This window comes from Enhydra lutris, unplaced genomic scaffold (genome assembly GCF_002288905.1).
Source record: "Enhydra lutris kenyoni isolate GAN:26980312 unplaced genomic scaffold, ASM228890v2 scaffoldscaffold12, whole genome shotgun sequence".
Classification (NCBI taxonomy): domain Eukaryota; kingdom Metazoa; phylum Chordata; class Mammalia; order Carnivora; family Mustelidae; genus Enhydra; species Enhydra lutris.
In genome coordinates, this window is record NW_019154096.1 from 53,211,994 (window position 1) to 53,230,406 (window position 18,413).

At 54.4% G+C, this 18,413-nt stretch overlaps 1 protein-coding gene across 1 annotated transcript; it reads left to right on the forward strand.

The window, feature by feature from the left end:
• The first annotated feature begins 1,464 nt into the window (after positions 1-1,464).
• On the forward strand, positions 1,465-8,686 carry LOC111144884 (sideroflexin 3). Its single transcript, XM_022499467.1, has 11 exons — positions 1,465-1,572; positions 2,770-2,933; positions 3,596-3,770; positions 4,130-4,224; positions 4,581-4,656; positions 4,802-4,887; positions 5,152-5,279; positions 5,453-5,502; positions 6,178-6,227; positions 6,897-6,944; positions 7,216-8,686. The coding sequence occupies exons 2-11, from the start codon at positions 2,773-2,775 to the stop codon at positions 7,310-7,312; spliced, it is 966 nt and encodes a 321-aa protein (XP_022355175.1). The 5' UTR covers positions 1,465-1,572; positions 2,770-2,772; the 3' UTR covers positions 7,313-8,686.
• The last annotated feature ends 9,727 nt before the right edge of the window (positions 8,687-18,413 follow it).

Genomic DNA, 18,413 nt, shown 5'->3' on the forward strand with positions numbered 1-18,413 from the left:
GCAGCTCTGGGACTCAGAACGCAGCATCCCACCCTCGGGTCGGTCTTCTCGGCCCCCACCTCTCCAGCTTGGCTCCCCTCACCTGCTCGCTGGTGCGGCCGCCGGCGGCCTCCCCCGCCCGTGGGCGCCCGCGTGCGCAGCAACCGGGGGAAACCTCGCCCGCGCTCCGCCCAGGCTACGGGAGTAAGGCCGGCCTGCGTAGGTGCGGGCTCCCATTGGCTGCGACAGCCGCCAGTCACTGCCTCCGTCCCCTCCCTTGGGCGCGCAAGACTGCAGTTTGTCACCTGGGTTGAGGCCGCTGGGTTCTGCCCGCTGCAGTTCGAGTTCTGATGCCTTCCCCCGCCCCACGAACTTAGGGTTTGGGTCACGCCTCGTCCCCTCCCGCTACGGGTTCAGTGCAGGGGAGCCCAGAACCGCTTCTTCTCCAGGCCAACCCAGACACTAGGGCTCTTGGAATTGCCACCCCTCCGCGTCACCCCCAAGGCATCAGTGAGGGAATGGCACTTGGGCAGAGGGAGTGTAAGCATTCGGTGGGCAGGAGCGTGGGCTGGCGCCTGGGTACGGGGCAGGCGTGCTCTCTGAGGTGACTGGGTGAGTTGTGAAGTGTGTGTGTGTGTGTACTGCCTTCTTTCACATGCATCCTCCTTCTGTGTCGCTAAGTGTCTCTCCGGCCACTCAGTTCTGGAAAGGGCACAGGGTGGAGCCGCTGGTTCCACGACACTAGGGGGAGGAAGAATCGTTCTGATCCACTTGCTTGACGCAGACAGAGGTACCTTGAGCCTTCTGCCCCTACACATCCCAGGGCAGGGACTAGGGCTAAGGTCTGCGGTGCAGGCGTAGGGATTGGGGGCAGAAGGAAACTGAGGACCCAGTGGAGCTAAGGGTTACAAGAGACGGATAAGGAGGGGGCTAGAGGAGGAAAAGGGTGGGGACATAGAAAGGACACAGGCAGGAGGGAGACTGTGAAGGGCTGCGAATGCCGGAGTGCTGCGACAAGAGCTTGTGGGGACTGGGGTAGGTAGGAGCCCTGGGGGCCAAGGAGGCAGAGGCCGCTGCCCAGGCGGCCATCTGGCAACAAGCCGGTTGGTAATCCGAGACCCTCGGAGCGCACCATCAGAGGATGGCCCCTCCGCGCCGCGGAAGGCGCTGCGAGCCTTCGCCGGGGGAACCTAGACCACGTTGGGGCCGAGGCCGGGTCCCCCCAGAGGCCAGCTAGGGGACTGCAAGCAAAGGGGCAGCGCTCCCGCCGTCCCTCCCCACCTCTCTCTGGCTGGGGACCGGCCAGAACTGATTCCCGAGCCCTGATTGGCTCTGGGAGGCGGCGCTGGGCCAGGTCCCGGGAGCTCGGGCTGGGGGCGTCTCCCCAGATGGCACCCACCGCCCCCAGGCTCTGCCAATCCCTGGGCACGTTCGGCAAACGCGCGGAGGCGGGGAGCCCCTGCCCCTCCTGCCGGTTAGCGTCACGCGTGACGTTACGCGTGATGGGTGGGAAGGCAGGAGCAGGGGCGCGGCGCCTAGAGGAAGGCGGGTCTGCGAGCTGCAGAGGCCAGAAACCCCGGAGCTCAAGAAACCGTGAGTGTCTGCTGTCCCGGGCGGGGTTCGGCGGTCAGGGGAGTAGGAGATGGGGGGCTAAGAGGGACGGAAGCCTGCCTTGAAGTGTGCTCCCTGTCCTCTCCGGACTCAGTATCTTTGGCTCTAGGAGTCCTTGGGGCGCGAGGGGAGGCTGCTTGCGGGGAGGAATGTCAGGGTGGGGCCTCATGGGGCTGTACATTCAGGTGTCTGACGCTGATGGCCATGGGTTGTGCGTGCATGTGTGAGCGTGCAGGTAACGGTCTTTGTGGGCTAGAGTATGTAGGGCGTGTCCTCCGTGTGTCTGTGTAGGGCATGTATGTATGTGTGTGGGTATGTTCGTGTGAATGCGCGGGAGAGGGGAGGGTGTGTCTTCCAGGGAGGGAGGAAGTGTGGTTGGAGAGGATTAGTCATATTGTAGGATTTTGCCTAACACGGCCAGATGCTGCTTCAGGTTTTCCTGGGTGGAGAGGGCACTTACTGAATCCTTTTGGGCCGTAGGTGTGTTGGGGAGAGGTGGATGGGTGTCTGGGTCAGCCCCGCCCAGCTGAGGAACAAGGAGGGCCTGGGGCCATTCAGTGTGGGTTGAGGAAGATGCCCGGGGAGAGGAGACTGGGGCGTGCCCACTAGCACGCATGCGTGACCGGCTTCAGCGTCCCTGACTTGAGATCTGGAATAGATAAGCCCCTGGGGTGGCCATTGAGCCCTTGCTCTCCTCCAATCAGGGGCTGGGGTTTTGGATGGCTTATGCCATCTTCCCCAAGAGCCTTGGAAGTTTGCATCTAGGTCTCCAGGCAGCTGGGCCCTAAAGCTGACATGAACATGGATATATATGTATTTTCGTGCGTAGAGAGCACGAGAGTAACTACACAGGATTAGCTGCTGCTCTTGCGTCAACCATACATGTGTCAGCCCTCTCTGGTGAAAATCTGCACCAGGCCAGAGTGCAAAGAAGTTCTGTTTTTCTGGTTCTGTTTTTCCCTGCCCCCTCCTCCGGTTGCTGCAAGTCTCGGAGGCAGAACATTGCCTGGAAAACAGCTCCTCCCCCCAACCCTGCTAACCTATCTGGAGTCACCTTGAGCTCTGGAAGGGATTGGTGAGCGGCCCAGGGACTAGGGCAGGGCCCACCAGAGGTACCCACAGGCAGAGCTCTTGGACTCCCTCCTTGGAGTCCTCCCAACGCTGGTGTTTGCCCTGCAGAAAATGGGTGAGTTGCCCTTGGATATCAATATCCAGGAACCTCGCTGGGACCAAAGCACTTTCCTGGGCAGATCCCGGCATTTCTTCACTGTCACTGACCCCCGAAATCTGCTGCTGTCTGGAGCACAGCTGGAAGCTTCCCGGAACATTGTGCAGAACTATAGGTAGACCACTACCCCGTCTGACCCTGTAGCCCAGACCCTCATTCCCTGCTATGACTACAGTACCTTTTGCATCTATCTCCCCAAGCTTGAGAGTGACCCTGCCCCACTCCTCAACCCTCTTCTTCCCTGGCCTTATGTGTTGGACTCACAGTTATGGCACAGAGCTTTAATCCAGAGAGTCTGAGGGTGTTTGGGTTGAAGAGGTGGCATGGATATTGGTGGGCAGGGGACTGCTGTCTATTTCATAAACCCTCTAAAGGGGCATGTCCCACTGCTAGGCCACCCTCTACAAGAACAGAGGGTCTCAAAGTGGAGCCCAGGGAGAAGGAGAGCATCCCCCTTGTTTCCAGGAGAAAAAGCCCCTGTGATGCCCCTAGCCATTTCAGTCCACTGGGAACCACAATCACCCATGACCAAGCACTGAGGCAGAAAGAGAAGGGGACCCCTCTCTGTGTGGCTACAAGGAAAACAGAAATAGGAACCTGCCTACTCTTCTGGGAAGATGTGGTTCTCCCACTGAGACAAGGAGCTCCTTTATTCTGAGATCGGGGGTCAAAGTTCCTGGTCCTCTGCCCAGACGTCCCCTGAGCTGAGTGGTCAGGCCTTACAGGGACAGATCTGCCACCTACAGTTACCTGTCTCCTCCCTGCCATTCTCTGCAGGGCTGGTGTGGTGACACCTGGGCTCACCGAGGACCAGCTGTGGAGGGCCAAGTATGTGTATGACTCGGCCTTCCATCCAGACACCGGGGAGAAGGTGGTCCTGATTGGCCGTATGTCGGCGCAGGTGCCCATGAACATGACCATCACTGGCTGCATGCTCACCTTCTACAGGCAGGTCCTGTCCCATGGGTCCCCTCCCTGAGGACTTTAGGCATGCCAGAGTGTAGCTTGATGACGAGGTGAGGCCGGGTGGGCTGAAAATAGTGAGTGGGTGAGAACTCGTGTTAGAATCCCAGACACCGTGCGGAACTCAGCCCCAGGCACCCACTCCCCACCCCAGAGACAGGGTTTGTGGTTGTGTAAGTGGGGCAGGTGGGGAGGGTCGTGCGGGGGTCACCAGAGCAAGTCCTAGGGTCCTCAGCTGGGCCCCTCCTGCCGGTTTGGGAATAATCTCTGGGGTTGCATTATCAGGAATTTGAGGATGAGGGACATCGTGGAGGGGGCAGAAGTAAGCGTCTTTTTTCCCTCAGGAAGACCCCGACAGTGGTGTTCTGGCAGTGGGTGAATCAGTCCTTCAATGCTGTTGTTAACTACTCCAACCGCAGTGGCGATGCTCCCATCACTGTGAGGTGAGAGCTCGTACCTAGCGACTCCGCCCCGGCCTCCTGTTGTTCCCTCTTGTTTGCTACTGTTCCCCCAGTGCTTGTGCTTGTTCAGCTGATGCCTCAAAGCCCTCCTCGAGGCCTGCGCCTCGCCCCACTTTTCTGGCCTGAGGGCATGGCATCTCCTTGTGTGTGCTGTGGGGGCCCCCTCTCCTCTTGAAAGGGAGGGAGCGAAGCTTCCAGACAAGCCTACACTGTGGCAGGGGAGGAATTTCTCTGCCTTCCATGCCTCACGTATGGAGGATTTGGCCTTTCCCTGAGAGAAAGAACTGCAGGCCAGACTGCTCACCTCCCACGTTGTGTCCTGACTCTTGTCAACACAGGCAGCTGGGGACGGCTTACGTGAGTGCCACCACGGGCGCCGTGGCCACAGCCCTGGGGCTCAAATCCCTCACCAAGGTAAATGCCCTCCACGTGCCCTTTATTCATCTCCCTTTTCCTCATCCCTCGTCCACACCAATCCACAGGCTCCCCACATCTCTCCCCAGAGTTCCTCCTACCCCATGGCCCTTAGGGCCACTAAGTGATATCTTCCCTCCCCCAGCACCTGCCCCCCTTGGTTGGCAGATTTGTGCCCTTCGCAGCAGTGGCGGCTGCCAACTGCATCAACATCCCCCTGATGAGGCAGAGGTGAGTGGCTCCCGCTCTGGGCACGCGCGCCCACCATGCGTGTGGGCACACCGTCCCGCCACACAGGTGAGCCCAGCCCTCTCCCTCCCCAAACAGAAGTTCTGGGCACAGTCTCAGTCTGACTCTGGGATCCTGGGCTGGGAACAATAGCCTTTGACTCTCTGACACCTGAGGGGACCCCAGGGAACAGCTGCCCAAGAGGGCATTGCTGGTAAGATTTAGGGCCTGTGGTGTGACCCCCCCCCCACCCCCTTTCTTTTTCAGGGAACTGCAAGTGGGCATCCCAGTGACCAATGAGGACAATCAGAGACTTGGCCACTCAGTGGCTGCGGCCAAGCAAGGAATCTTCCAGGTGGTGATATCGAGAATCTGCATGGCCATTCCTGCCATGGGTGAGGCACAGGCGCCTGGGTGGGGCGTGGGGGCTTCTCCAGGGGCTTTGAGCACTCTGGGGGCTGTGACGCTGGGGAGAGTGGGAGGAGCTGTGAAGGGTGATCTGTCTCTCCCGGGCATCCCGACGTTCACGTCACTAACTCCCTCCTTTGCCGCCCTCCTCTCTCTGCAGCCATTCCCCCCGTGATCATGGACACTCTGGAGAAGAAAGACTTCCTAAAGGTAGGTCACTCTCACCTTTCCCATCCTGGAAGTGGTGGTGGCTGGAAGCAGAAGTGATCTGCCCCCGAGCCTGTTTCCAGCTTGGCCTGAGTCCGAGACGTGTCGCCTGTTTGCCTCACCCCTGTGCTGCCTCCTCCCCCTTCATTCCTTCAGCAAGAGGGGATTGGGCTGGGGTGAAGGAACCCTGAGGGGACAGGAGGAGAAGATAAGGGAAGGAAGGAAATGGTTTCTGTCCTGAAGAGAATCAGGGTCACTCCCGAGGCCTCTGACTCGGGGATGGATTACCACAATCACAGCTGACAGCATATGCATGCTGTCACCTATTGACAACAGTAAGACACACAGGCTCAGACATGCACAAACAGAACAGAGAAGCAGGACACAGGAATATAAGCTCATTCACTGAATCTTTTATTCACAAGTATTGAGCACCAACTGGGTCCGTTGTGGGGAACAGAATGGTGGTCCCTGTGGCTGGAGTGAATCGAGAAGAGACAGGTTCATGGAGGCCACTAGGCCTGGAGGAAGTGAGTGGAGGATTCGAGGAAGTGTGGAAACCATTCGGAGAGGGGAGAATGGGTGATGGGACGCTAAGGAGGGTGTCAGTAAGCAGGCCTGGCGGAGGGGAGGGGAGGAGGGGATGCAAACCATTCCACTGTCTCTGTCTCCCCACAGCGTCGCCCCTGGCTGGGGGCGCCCCTGCAGGTGGGACTGGTGGGCTTCTGGTAAGTGTGCGGAGACTCAGCTAGGGTGTGTGAGAGTGTCCTTCCCATGGTGGGTGTGGTGGATATTTATTGACTTTAAGATGTTCATGTACTTCATTCATTCGTACATCTGGCTTGTAGGGGGTCTTGGGACATTTGTAGGGCGTGCTGTGGGTGATCTCCATCCTTGAAGGCCAAGAGTCTAGTCGAAGAGATACTTCTCTCTTTTTTTTAAAGATTTTATTCATTTATTTGACAGACAGAGATCACAAGTAGGCAGAGAGGCAGGCAGGGGGGTGGGGGATGCAGGCTCTCCTCTGAGCAGAGAACGAGCCCAATGCGGGGCTCGATCCCAGGACCCTGAGATCATGACCTGAGTTGAAGGCAGAGGTTTAACCCACTGAGCCACGCAGGTGCCCCTCAAAGAGATATTTCTAGTCTTCGTTTGTGAGAGGAAAGCAGGGAAATATACCTTTTGGTACCATCCAGGAGTTTCATGCACATTTAACTGCTGGTTCTGGCCCTCACTGTCACTGCCCTGAGGCTCGTCCCTCAGCCAGAACCTAATGTCACCATTGGCTTTAATCAGTCTCCACCCCTAGAGGCTGTCTCCAGAGAAGGCATGAGGTGCAGGGAGGGAACAGCCTTAGATCAAAACTTCACAAACCTTTCCAACACTTTTCTCCCCAGCCTGGTATTTGCCACCCCCTTGTGCTGTGCCCTGTTCCCCCAGAGAAGGTAAGCGCTGCCCCCTGGCTGGACTGCGGGCTCTGGGTGGGTCTCCATATCTGTGGAAGCAGCTGCCCTTAGAGGCCTTCAGTGCGTTCCAGGAGGAGGGCTGGCCTGCCTGGCACTAATCTTATTCTGGAGCCGGGAAATGATAGTGAGCTGGGCCTTCTGGCCGCCGAAGGAGATTCCTCAGTCCGGGAGGAGGAAGGGCGGTGATCGCTTGGCCTGATGCAGGCTGGGTTCCGGGGATACTCAGCCCACCTCTGCTGTTCTGTTGCAGCTCCTTACCTGTGAGCAGGCTGGAGCCAGAGCTGAGAGCTCGGATCCGTGAGCAAAACCCTGACATCGAAGTGGTTTACTACAACAAGGGGCTTTGAGGGAGGGTCAGTCCCTGGCCCCTTCCCTCACCTCCTCGGGCTGCTGCTTTCCTGGAGCCTCACTCTCCCTCCCCTTCCCTTGCCCATCTGCCTGGTACTAGGTGGGGTCTGGGTGGGGGAGCCGCCGGGGAGACCAGCCGTCCATTAGGCTGAGAGAGGTGCCTCCATTCAGCCTTTTTCTCTCCTTTCTGGTTTCAAAGAGCAGGGCCACACAATCCCTTTCTGCTGGGCTTCTCTGTCTATGTGTGTACGTACACGATACATGTGCGTAAGAGTGTGTGTGTGTGTACGTGCTGTTCTGGAAACTGGGAACAGATATGCTGTCCTAGGGTATCCTGCTATCTGGCTTCTCTTGGCATCTCGCCACCTGTCAGCCAGCCAGGCTACACGACTTTCCTGCCTCAACAGTTCCACGGGCCAAGTCATTTCTAGCAGCACCTCGCCCCTTCTAGATGCAGGAGGAGCCACGAGATCTCAGCACAGAGACTGAGGGACACTAGCCAGCCTAACTGGGCCGACTTCTTCAGAATTCTGGTTCCTAGCTCCCAAAGTTGACCTGGGAACTGGGCTGGTAGAGAAAGACATGACAGGATAAGGGAGATAGGCAGTTTAGGCATCCCCCACATCCTGAAATAGATTACCTTCATCCTCTCTCCTCTCTGAGAACAAAGGAGCGTCAGTATCCTGTAGCACCCCTGCCATCTTCCCATCTCCCCCACACCACAGTGTGGGCGTCCTTAGGGACAACCTTCAGAGTTCTTGGTCTGCTCTGACATCATAGACTCTATGCTACGGTCCCAACTCCTTCCTCACACCAAAAAGCCATGAAGGCAGAGCAAACATTCCCCTTTAAGAGCTCCCACTGCCCCCCTCTTACAGAGGGACACAGCTGTGGGAATGGTGCTTACCCTGCTCAGGTATCTGAGTGGATGGATGTGACAAGGACACCCCCAAGGGCAACTAGGCCCTGAGTGTACAATCTCAAGACAGGACATTTTGTGTTCTGTTGGCTCTTGTTAGACATTCAGCAGAAGTCCGACCTTAGCTCCTCTTTTTTGAGGCTTAGTCCTGCTCCTACGCCTACTCCTGCCCTCATCTCCCAAGAGGAAGAAGGGCCGGGGCATCCACAGGGGGTCCAAAGGAGAGGTAGGCTTGGGAATGGAATATATGGTGATACATTCATAGGGTACAGGGCTGGACCTTGACTCCAACTCCCATGAGCTGTGGCCAAAGAGGTGGGTGGTACAGTGAGTATAGTGAGCTGGGCCTTCTGGCCGATGTCCTCTAAGAGCACTTTCCTTCTCTCCCAGCTATCTGCCACCAGCAACTAAAACTATGATGCCATTGTTACTCAATAAAGTGAAACCCTGTCTACTTCTTGATCTTCACTTGATTCCCTGTCCTGTGGGTCCAGGGAGAGCCAACTTCCTGCCTGTGGCCTTGCCTTCCCTCCCCCCAAAATGAAGGTCTTAGTCTCTTCCTTCCCCCTCTGTAAGGAACTTCAGCTCCCAGCAGAGGGCGCAGTGAGATTAGAAAATCAGTCCTCCATTCGCACCCTGAGTACTAACTACCCTAGAAGGGATGTAGATGCCTTCCATTTCCTTCTTTGCTAAGAAGGCTGGTCACAGGGGCGCCTGGGTGGCTCAGTGGGTTAAAGCCTCTGCCTTCAGCTCAGGTCATGATCTCAGGGTCCTGGGATCGAGCCCCACATCGGGCTCTCTGCTCAGCAGGGAGCCTGCTTCCCCCTCTCTCTCTGCCTGCCTCTCTGCCTACTTGTGATCTCTGTCAAATAAATAAATAAAATCTTTAAAAAAAAAAAAAAAAAAAAAAAAGAAGGCTGGTCACATACCTACAGGCCAACTCAGGCTCTGGGCTTCTTGGTTCCCTTCAGGCATTTGGCATGGGTTGGTAGCTTCTGGTTCCTGGGGCAGCCTCTGGAGAGAGGAAGGCTAGACGGCTAAGGACTGTCCAGCTCCATCAGAGAGAAGTTAGGGCACCAGCACACCCTCCATACCCCTCCACACCCCATCAGTACAACACAGGAATAAGCCTGGCACAGACCATTTGCTGGTTAATACCCCCTACCCCCATCCCAGGGCCCTCCATCCCTCCTTATGCAACCCTCCCACCTTTTTTTTCCTGGGAAAACTGAGACCAAAATTTCACGTCTATGAACAGATGATGAGAGCTATTATTAAACAGTTTATAGCTGCATCTCGTACCGTAAATCTTGGCTTTGGAAGATGCAAAAGAATAAACATGAATGAATCCACAGTAAAATCCATTGTCTACTCCAAGCAGGGCATAGCCCTTATTTCCCTTTGTAAGCTCAAACCCCTCACAGTAGGTGATTAGGGAAAAATCTTTAGGGCCACATGTTCCCACAGCAGCCAGAAGTGAACCTCGTACCTAGGCCTGGGCTCGCTTATGCGTCTTGGGCCGTAGAAATTCACTCGTATGGGCAGTGGAGGTGACAGCTGCCACTGCTCATTGAGCTCTATGTGTGATGCCAGGCTTAATAAAGCCCAGTGCTTTAAGCCCATTATCTCTTATGATCTTCACAACCCACCGTGGGGCCAGACATGTTATATCCACTCTTAGCAAAAACACAGGCTTAAAGTCATGTAAAAAGTTGCCGGCAGCTACACAACTAGGGAGTGGTGGAACCAGGATTCAAGCCGAGCCGTGTGACTCTGAAGCCCCAACGCTAAGCTTCTTCCTGACCTGCCAGTCCCCAGCCAGACTTGAAATAGTTCTCCTGGTCCCTTTGACATTTCAGGGCGTCTCCTCCCTGGGCCCAGTTTGGTTACAGTCCAGCAAAACTGAGGCCCACAGTATACTCAGACCTTTTACTAAAGCCACAGAAGAGTTGAGGGTTTTATAGCTGAAGGAGCATGAGCAAAGATTCCTGTTCTTTAATATTTAATTTATTTATTTGAGAGAATAAAAGAGAGAGCACAAACAGGGAGGAGGGAGAGGGAGAAGTACACTCCCCACTGAGCAGGAAGCCCCAAGCAGGGCTGGATCCCAGGACCCTGAGATCATGACCTGAGCAGAAGGCAGAGTCTGCTTAACCAACTGAGCCCCACTGGGTGACCCAGCTTATTCTTTTTTTTTTTTTTAAAGATTTTATTTATTTATTTGACAGACAGAGATCACAAGTAGGCAGAGAGGGAGAGAGGGAAGCAGGCTCCCCGCCAAGCAGAGAGCCCGATGTGGGGCTCAATTCCAAGACCCTGGGATCATGACCTGAGCCAAAGGCAGAGGCTTTAACCCACTGAGCCACCCAGGCGCCCCGACCCATCTTTTTCTTGATTGAATTTGTGGCAACATTTGGAGGGGGCCCCTAGCTGGCTCAGTCAGTCCAGCATGCGACTCCTGGTCTGGGGGTCATGAATTCAAGCCCCACCTTGGACCCAGAGCTTACTTTAAAAATTTTTTTTTAAATATGGGGTGACATTTAGAAGACATGTTTCAATTCCATCCTGTTCTGCCTGTCTTGAGTGCTGCCTCCCACCAAGCCCATGGGGCCCTGGGTCAACTCCTCAAGCCTCTGTCTGAAGGTACAGCTTTGGCCTTTGGTAACCCCCTTGAAAAGGGGCCTTGAACTTTTATTGGAAAATCCATGTAAAAATAAACCTACTTGGGGAGTGAGGTGCAGGAATCTCTGTTAAAATCACTAAGAACATTTTATAATGTACTTATTTACGCTCTAACACCAAGCCATATCAGGGAGATGACCAGCCAAGGCACTGGGGGGAACAGTTAGGAAGGAAGGCTCTCTTGCCGTCTTTCCTTCCTAGTTCCACACCCGCTTCTCAGAGCAAAAGTTTGCTTTCAGCTCACTTCACCGGCTGGCTCTCTAGGGGCAAAGCCTAGCCAGGTACCTTTTCCAAACTGCTTCCAGACTCTTGGACTTTTTCCTCAGAAGTCAGCATTTGGGCAGAGGCAGCCCTTTTCTCACTGGAAAGCGATCTCCCCCATTCTTGGGCCTCCCTTTCTCCTCCTCCTGCTCAGACTCTGGGACCCTTCTTTGGGAGCCTACATCTGCGTCCTTGGTCTTTCTCCCAGCCTTCTTCCCCTGGCCTGGCCTCATCTGCTCCAGAGCCCCCACCTTGCCCATTATGAAGACCACAACACTCCCTCTCTCCCAGCCCATCCTCTAAGGAGGAAAAGGGCTCCCCTCTGGCTTAGCCTGGCCAAAGGGAGGGGGCCAAGTCAGTATATCCTGCTCTGTTCTGGGGTCCCCTACTCTTTTCTAGGGTCACTGAGGCCAGCATCTTAGGGGCAGTGGTGAGGGCCAGTTTCAGCTCCGGCGCTGTGGGCGCATGCCAGCCAGACTAGGCTAGTCCCCTGTCCCCTCGCGGTGCCCGACGAATCGCAGCCAAAGCCCGGTTTCCTCAGTCCGGCTGTCTGTCCCAAGCCAGCCCCGCCCTGGGGGTGGGGGGTGCCTGTCAGTCATAGGTAGGCCGCGCCCCCCGGAGGGGCAAAGCCAGTCTGGCGCAGAGTCCCGCCCCTGCTCTGGCCCCTGTCAAAGTCAGGCTCGGCTCCACCTCCTTTCCGTTTCCCAGGCAACGGCTTTAAACGTCGCTGGCCCGAAATGCGATTCATCTTCCCGGTCTGAGCGAGGAGCTCAGATCCGCTTTCCGGGTGACCTCGGTCCCGGACCCTTAAATCCGCCAAATCGCCTCCCTCCTTTCCAGTTTCGAAGCCCAAGAGCACCTCGGCGCCCGCCCCTTGACTTCCTGCCGGGAAATCCGCGAGGTTTTCGAGGAATCGCGCGAGGCCTCTCCCTCCTTAGGTCCCAAGCCCGGGTTTTTTCGAGGCTTACGAGGCTATCCGCCCTGCCTCTTGCACCTGCCTCGCACAGTTCAGGAAACGTTTATTGAACGTGCTAAGAGTGGCTCTGTGGCCGAAGCTGGGTAGAAATGAACTGAGGGCCTTCCCAGCTGCAGGGACACAGCCTGTGCCCAGCAGTCATTAAGCCTCTCTCCATCCCCTCCACGTCAGAATCCCTACCTGTCAGCGATCTCGGGGCCCGATGCAGATGCATTCTTTTGCTAGGAATCTTGGAGGGATCTTGACCGGGTTGCATCATCCCCTCCAAGGGAGCTTCCTGGGCAACTCCCTCCTCTCTTTCTAAATACACACACCTTTTACCTCCCAGCAGTCGTCCCAACCCTGGCTGCCAGAGGGACAACTGCAGTCCCCAGCTTTGCATCCCAGCCTCCTCCCGCTTCTCCTTCTTCCTCTAATCTTAGCAAAGTTTTTTTTTTTTTTTTAAGATTTTGTTTATTTATTTGACAGACAGAGATTACAAGTAGGCGGGGGGCGTGGGGAGCAGGCTCCCCGCTGAGCAGAGAGCCCGATGCGGGGCTCCATCCCAGGACTCTGGGATCATGACCTGAGCCAAAGGCAGAGGCTTAACCTACTGAGCCACCCAGGCGCCCCTTAGCAAAGTTTTGCAACTGAATAAGGACCGGGAGAAGGGGGAGGAACCCTGCATAGCTTGGGCCACACACACAACCCCTTCCTCCTCCTGTGACCCCGTACATCCAATAGGAGAGTAACCTGCTCCTGTTAACAAGCCATAAGCAGTTCCTTCAAGGTAAGGTGTTTGTTTATGGAACAAGAATTTGCTGTGTAAATCTATGAACTAACCAATCAACCACCTATATTATTACCTGACTAAAGACCTTCCTTCTCTTATCACCAGCAAGTCCTCAATCAACTGCAACTTTCATTTCCCAGAAGAAGCACTTCTGGTTTGGGTTTTAAATCAAGTTATTTTGTGGAAAACAACAGTGATTGTGGCTAGCTTCAGTCAACAAAGATGTATTGGAAGGACTCCGCAGCAGCTCTCGGAACCAGAGGCAGCACTAGTCAGCCTGGCTTTGCAAAGAGCGGGAAGCTGGGCAGCTCTGGGGCCTCAGCAACTGGAGTTTCTATACACCCCCATTCAGGTAGCAGCTTCAACAGCTCCAGTTTCTGATCTCCCATTCAACTTTCAGAAATCTGTGCAGGTTAGATCAGTTGTCTCCTCCCAGGAGGTGGCCAGAGGTCAGGGTCAAGTTACAAGGACATTGGACATCATTGGTTCAGGTCTACCTCTATGACTGGGGAGTAGGGAGTTGGGAATTGCCATGATTGATATTTAATACACAATGTGTTATTACTGGTCCCATGCATCTGTAGTTCTCTCCAGCTTAAATGAAATCTTCCCTGAGGGCTGGCACCATGATCTTACTCTTAAAAAAAAAATGTGGAGGAGTGCCTGGATGGCTCAGTGGTTAAAGCCTCTGCTTTCAGCTCAGGTCATGATCCTAGGGTCCTGGGATCAAGCCCCGCATCAGGCTCTCTGCTCGGCAGGGTGCCTGTCTCCCGCTGCCTCTTTGCCTACTTGTGATTTCTGTCTGTCAAATAAATAAATAAAATCTTTTAAAAAAATGTGAAAAACACAGAACACAAAATTTACCATCTTAACGGTTTATTAGTGTACAAGTCACTAGTGTTAAGTATATTCACATTGTTGGGAAACAGATCTTCATAACTTTTTCTTCTTGCACATCTGAAACTCTATAGCCATTAAACAACAGCCCATATCTTTACTTTTGCACGCCTGCAACACCTATAATGCTGCCTGACTCACAGTAAGTCTCAATACACATCTGCCGAATAAATGAATGGAAAACAAAGTGCCCTAAACCCCACTTATAGATTGGTCCTCGGTAAGATCACTAACACAGTGGTTCTCAATCTGTTTTACTCCTCAGCAAATCTAAAATATGTCACATATTTACAAAGGAAACAGTGGCTCACGTCTTTAGTGACATTCAGCCTAGAGAATGGGAGAGCATATCCTCCCAGGGAGGTTTATCAGAACCTGGGGACTAGGGGCGCCTGGGTGGCTTAGTGGATGAAGCCTCTGCCTTCGGCTCAGGTCATGATCTCGGGGTCCTGGGATCGAGCCCCCAATGGGGCTCTGTGCTCAGCGGGGAGCCTGCTTCCCCCTCTCTTTCTGCCTGCCCCTCTGCCTGCTTGTGACCTCTCTGTCAAATAAAGAAAATCTCAAAAAAAAAAAAAAAAAAAAAAGAACCTAGGGGCTTGAAAAGTCCTTCAGGCAAAGTGAAGCTGTCCCTAGAAATGTCCCTACATATGATGGCCAGGGAGAGAAGGAGCTCAGCCCCATCTCTTCTGTGTCTCTCCAGGAGCCCCAAATGAAAGGGGGTGAGGGAGAGTGTTTCACATGTAATCAGAGCCACTGTCTTCCACTCTGTTGTCTGTTTCTCTGCACCATGTCAATGTCCCTTTCCTGTGGTAGATTGTGGCCTGTGGTGCTGACCTACCTTCTCTCTACCTCTGTAGCTTCTTGGGGTTGGCACTGAGCTGCCATCATTTAAGGCACGCTGGAAAAGAGACATCTTCGCCTTACTCTTGTCCAGTTCCCACTGAGTGGTCCCACGGTAGAGTTGCTTGGGCCTCTGGCCATATGGTTTCATTTTCATGGCCTGTCTTCCAAGGCACCAAGGCACGATGGGGTGGGGAGGTACTGGGTAGTAGTGATGTAAGATTAAGCATCCCTTCTACAATCTACCTAAAAGAATTCCTTTTTATGATACTCAGACCTACTGCTGAGCCTGACTCTTCCTGGCTGGACTTGCTCCTCACAGCTAGTGATTTTCTTTCAAGGCCCCATTTCTGCAAGCTGGCTTCCAACACCTAAACCTCAAGCTGTCAGACTCCCCTGCTTATATCTGACCCTGAGTTGTGGATGAAATTCAAGTTCTTTTCCTTTGGCCAAATCAAATGACTTCCGTTCAATTGTCCTAAATTTTCCAAGACCATTGTTGTGTAAAGGAAACAGGCAGACTCCCTAAATCTGTGGTTTCCAAACTGTGTGTGGAGGCATCCCAGAGTGCCACAGTGAATTTGCAGGACTGCTGCAGGACATTTTCTGTTTTCAAGAGGAACCCAGCAATATTCCACATCTGGACATTGCACAAACTACAAACTCCAGTTCACGGTTCCAAAATTAGATCGTGCTGCGTTATTTTCAATGTCTTTGCAAAACTGGATTTTTGATGGTTGTTGTGACAAAAAGAATTAATGTGGCACAGGCAATGAGGATGGCAGTAGCCAAGCTGATTCTAAGCTTTGAGAAGTAATGCAGATCTCAGCATCCTCAATGTCCAATCAGTAACTAACAAAGGTTAAGAATTACATAAAAGGGGGGGGGTCACCTGGCTGGCTCAGTGGGTAGCACACGCAAATCTTAATCTTGGGGTGGTGAGTTCAAGCCCCACATTGAGTGTGGATCCTACTTGAAAGTAATAATGACAGGGGCGCTTGGGTGGCTCAGTGGGTTAAAGCCTATGCCTTCAGCTCAGGTCATGATCTCAGGGTCCTGGGATCCAGCCCACATTGGGCTCTCTGCTCAGCAGGGAGCCTGCTTCCTCCTCTCTCTCTGCCTGCCTCTCTGCCTACTTGTGATCTCTGTCCATCAAATAAATAAATAAAATCTTTAAAAAAAGAAAGTAATAATGATAATGATAATGATAATAAAGAGAATTACATAAAAAAATACCTGGGACACCTGGGTGGCACAGTCAGTTAAGTGTTTGACTCTTGGTTCAAGCTCAGGTCATGCTCTTGTGGGATCGAGCCCCACATTGGGCTCTGCGCTCAGCACAAGAGTGTGCTTCAGATTCTCTCTTCCTCTCCCTCCCACTCACTCTCTCTCTCAAATAAATAAATAAAATCTTTAAAAAATATATTCTTTATTCCCCCCAACGTATGAGTATTCATTTTTCAAAAGAGTACAAAGGAGCTAGGCCATAAATGTGTTCAAAATTGCTGGGACCTAAGTACCTACAGGGAACTACTTGATATTTCTTTTAGCCTAGCGTACTGTGAAAAAATTACTAGGGGTGCCTGGATGGCTCAGTGGGCTAAGCCTCCACCTTCAGCTCAGGTCATGGTCTCAGGGTCATGGGATCCAGCCCAGCATCCAGCTCTCTGCTCAGCAGGGAGCCTGCTTCCCCGCCCCCTCTCTCTGCCTGCTTCTCTGCCTACTTGTGATCTCTCTCTCTCTTTTTCAAATAAATAAATAAATAAATAATAAAAATCTTAAAAAATTTTTTTAAATTACTAGAAAACTAAGGGTTCATAATTCTAGAAAGTTGGGACCCCTTGCCCTAAATGCATGAGGGAAGAAATGAAGGCATGAGGGAATATCACTGGGGTGTATTGGGTCTCAGAGCTGCCCTCTGTAAACTCCAGACACTGTGGCTTTGTAGGAAATTTTCTCTTATTGAATTCATAATAATTCTTTGTGGGAAGTTCTAACCTTGTTTCAGGGATCCAGGTTGTTCACAATGTGATCAGAGGGTGGTAGAGAGTCCCTAGGGACTGGGGATGGTGGTGGGAATTTAGAAGCCAGAGGCACGATGGCCGGGCCAGCTGAGATCAGAAGCAAAGGAAAGAATGGAGGCTAAGGACACTGGGGTTCCTTCCCGCCTGGCTCTGCCTTGCATCACGGGACGGGTCGGCATGGAGTTGCCAAGTCTCCTCAGTAAATTCCACCCCGAGACCTGCCCCACGCTGCGCCCCCTGGAGGCCACACTGGGTCCTTTGGCTCGGACCGACAGGCTATCGCCTCGCCACTGGAAATCTGGGGGGCTTTGAGCCCCAAGCCATCCGGTGGAAGGGAGGGGGGGCTGAAAATGGGGCCCCACTCAGGTCTGCGCTTCTCCCTCCTTCCCCACCCGCATCCTCAGGTGACTAGCGGACGCCTTCCTTGAGCGAAGACGGCGGAACTGGCGGGTCCCTAGCTCCCGGGCTCATACATTAAAGATGCGGACGCGCCGGGACTGCGGTGCCACAAGCATGAAGACAAATTTTTAATCCCGAGAAAGAAGATGCCGGGAGAGAGGGGGGGCGGTGAAGGAGAAAAATGAATTAGGTTTTTATTATGTGTTTTATTATGCTGTAATTGAACAGGATTAGGTGAGAATACAATATATTTCTGAGGCGGCTGGAGGGAGAAGGGGGCGGGAAGAGAGAGGCTGACAGAGAGCGAGAGACAGCGAAACCCGCAGAGAAGCCGCGGCTCCGGGACGCAGAGGTTCCCAGGGGAGGGGAAGAGCGGCGCCAACCCGGCTGGGTGGGCCCAAGAGCACCCCCCAACCCTTCCCCCGACGGTTTGGGCCACACGGGGGTGGGTGAGGGGAACTGGATTGGTGGGACTAGCTTGGCTGCAGGTCCCGCTAAGATATCCTGGAGGGGGCGGGTAGGGGGGACCGACATGAGAGGCGGAGGGTTTGGGAGATCACAAACCCGCTCCAGAAGGGAAACTGAGTCTCAGAGGGGCAGGGGCTTGGCTACGAAAAGACAAGGCGCTCTGGAGGCATTAGGGTCCAGGAAGCCTGCGAAGGCACACTTGCTTCTAAGATCTCCGCCCGGCACGCGTCGGGCCCACGCCTCGTGGACCCGCAACATTGCGGAGCGCCCACTTTGCACCCGGGCCTCGCTTATTGCAGGGCGATCCCCCCGCCCCCATTCCGTCCTGCTCCTGTCACCTCTGATAAGATCCGTATCTACTCAGGTCTAACCCTGCACGCCCACCCCATCCCCGCACGCGCCCCCAGGAGGCCTCCTCAGGTGGAGGGCGCCCAGGTGAGCCCCCGCGCGCGGCTGAGCTCACCGCCCTCTCGCCCCCGGAACCGCCTCCCTCCCGGGAGCTCCCGCCGCCCGGGCCCCGCGGCTTCATTAAGGGCCTCCGCCAGCTCCGCGTCTCACCTGCTGCAGCGCCCCTCGCGCTCCGCCAGGGACCCGCTCCTGGCGGTGATGAAGAGGCCCATTAGCCGCTTCTACCTTTAGGGCGGACTGGGCCGCTCTCCCCACTTCCCAATTAGGACATTAGAAACCGTCAACCAAGATTAATAGTTGCCCGGCTCCGGGGCAGGGAGAGGAGCCCAGATACCGCAGCAGCGCCGCACGCTCAGCTCGGGCCAACTTGGTGAGCGCCGGGCGTACCACCTGCCGCCGCCATTCCCCCCTCCGCCTTCTTTCCCTCTTCCCCTGGGCTCCCCTGGAACTCTCT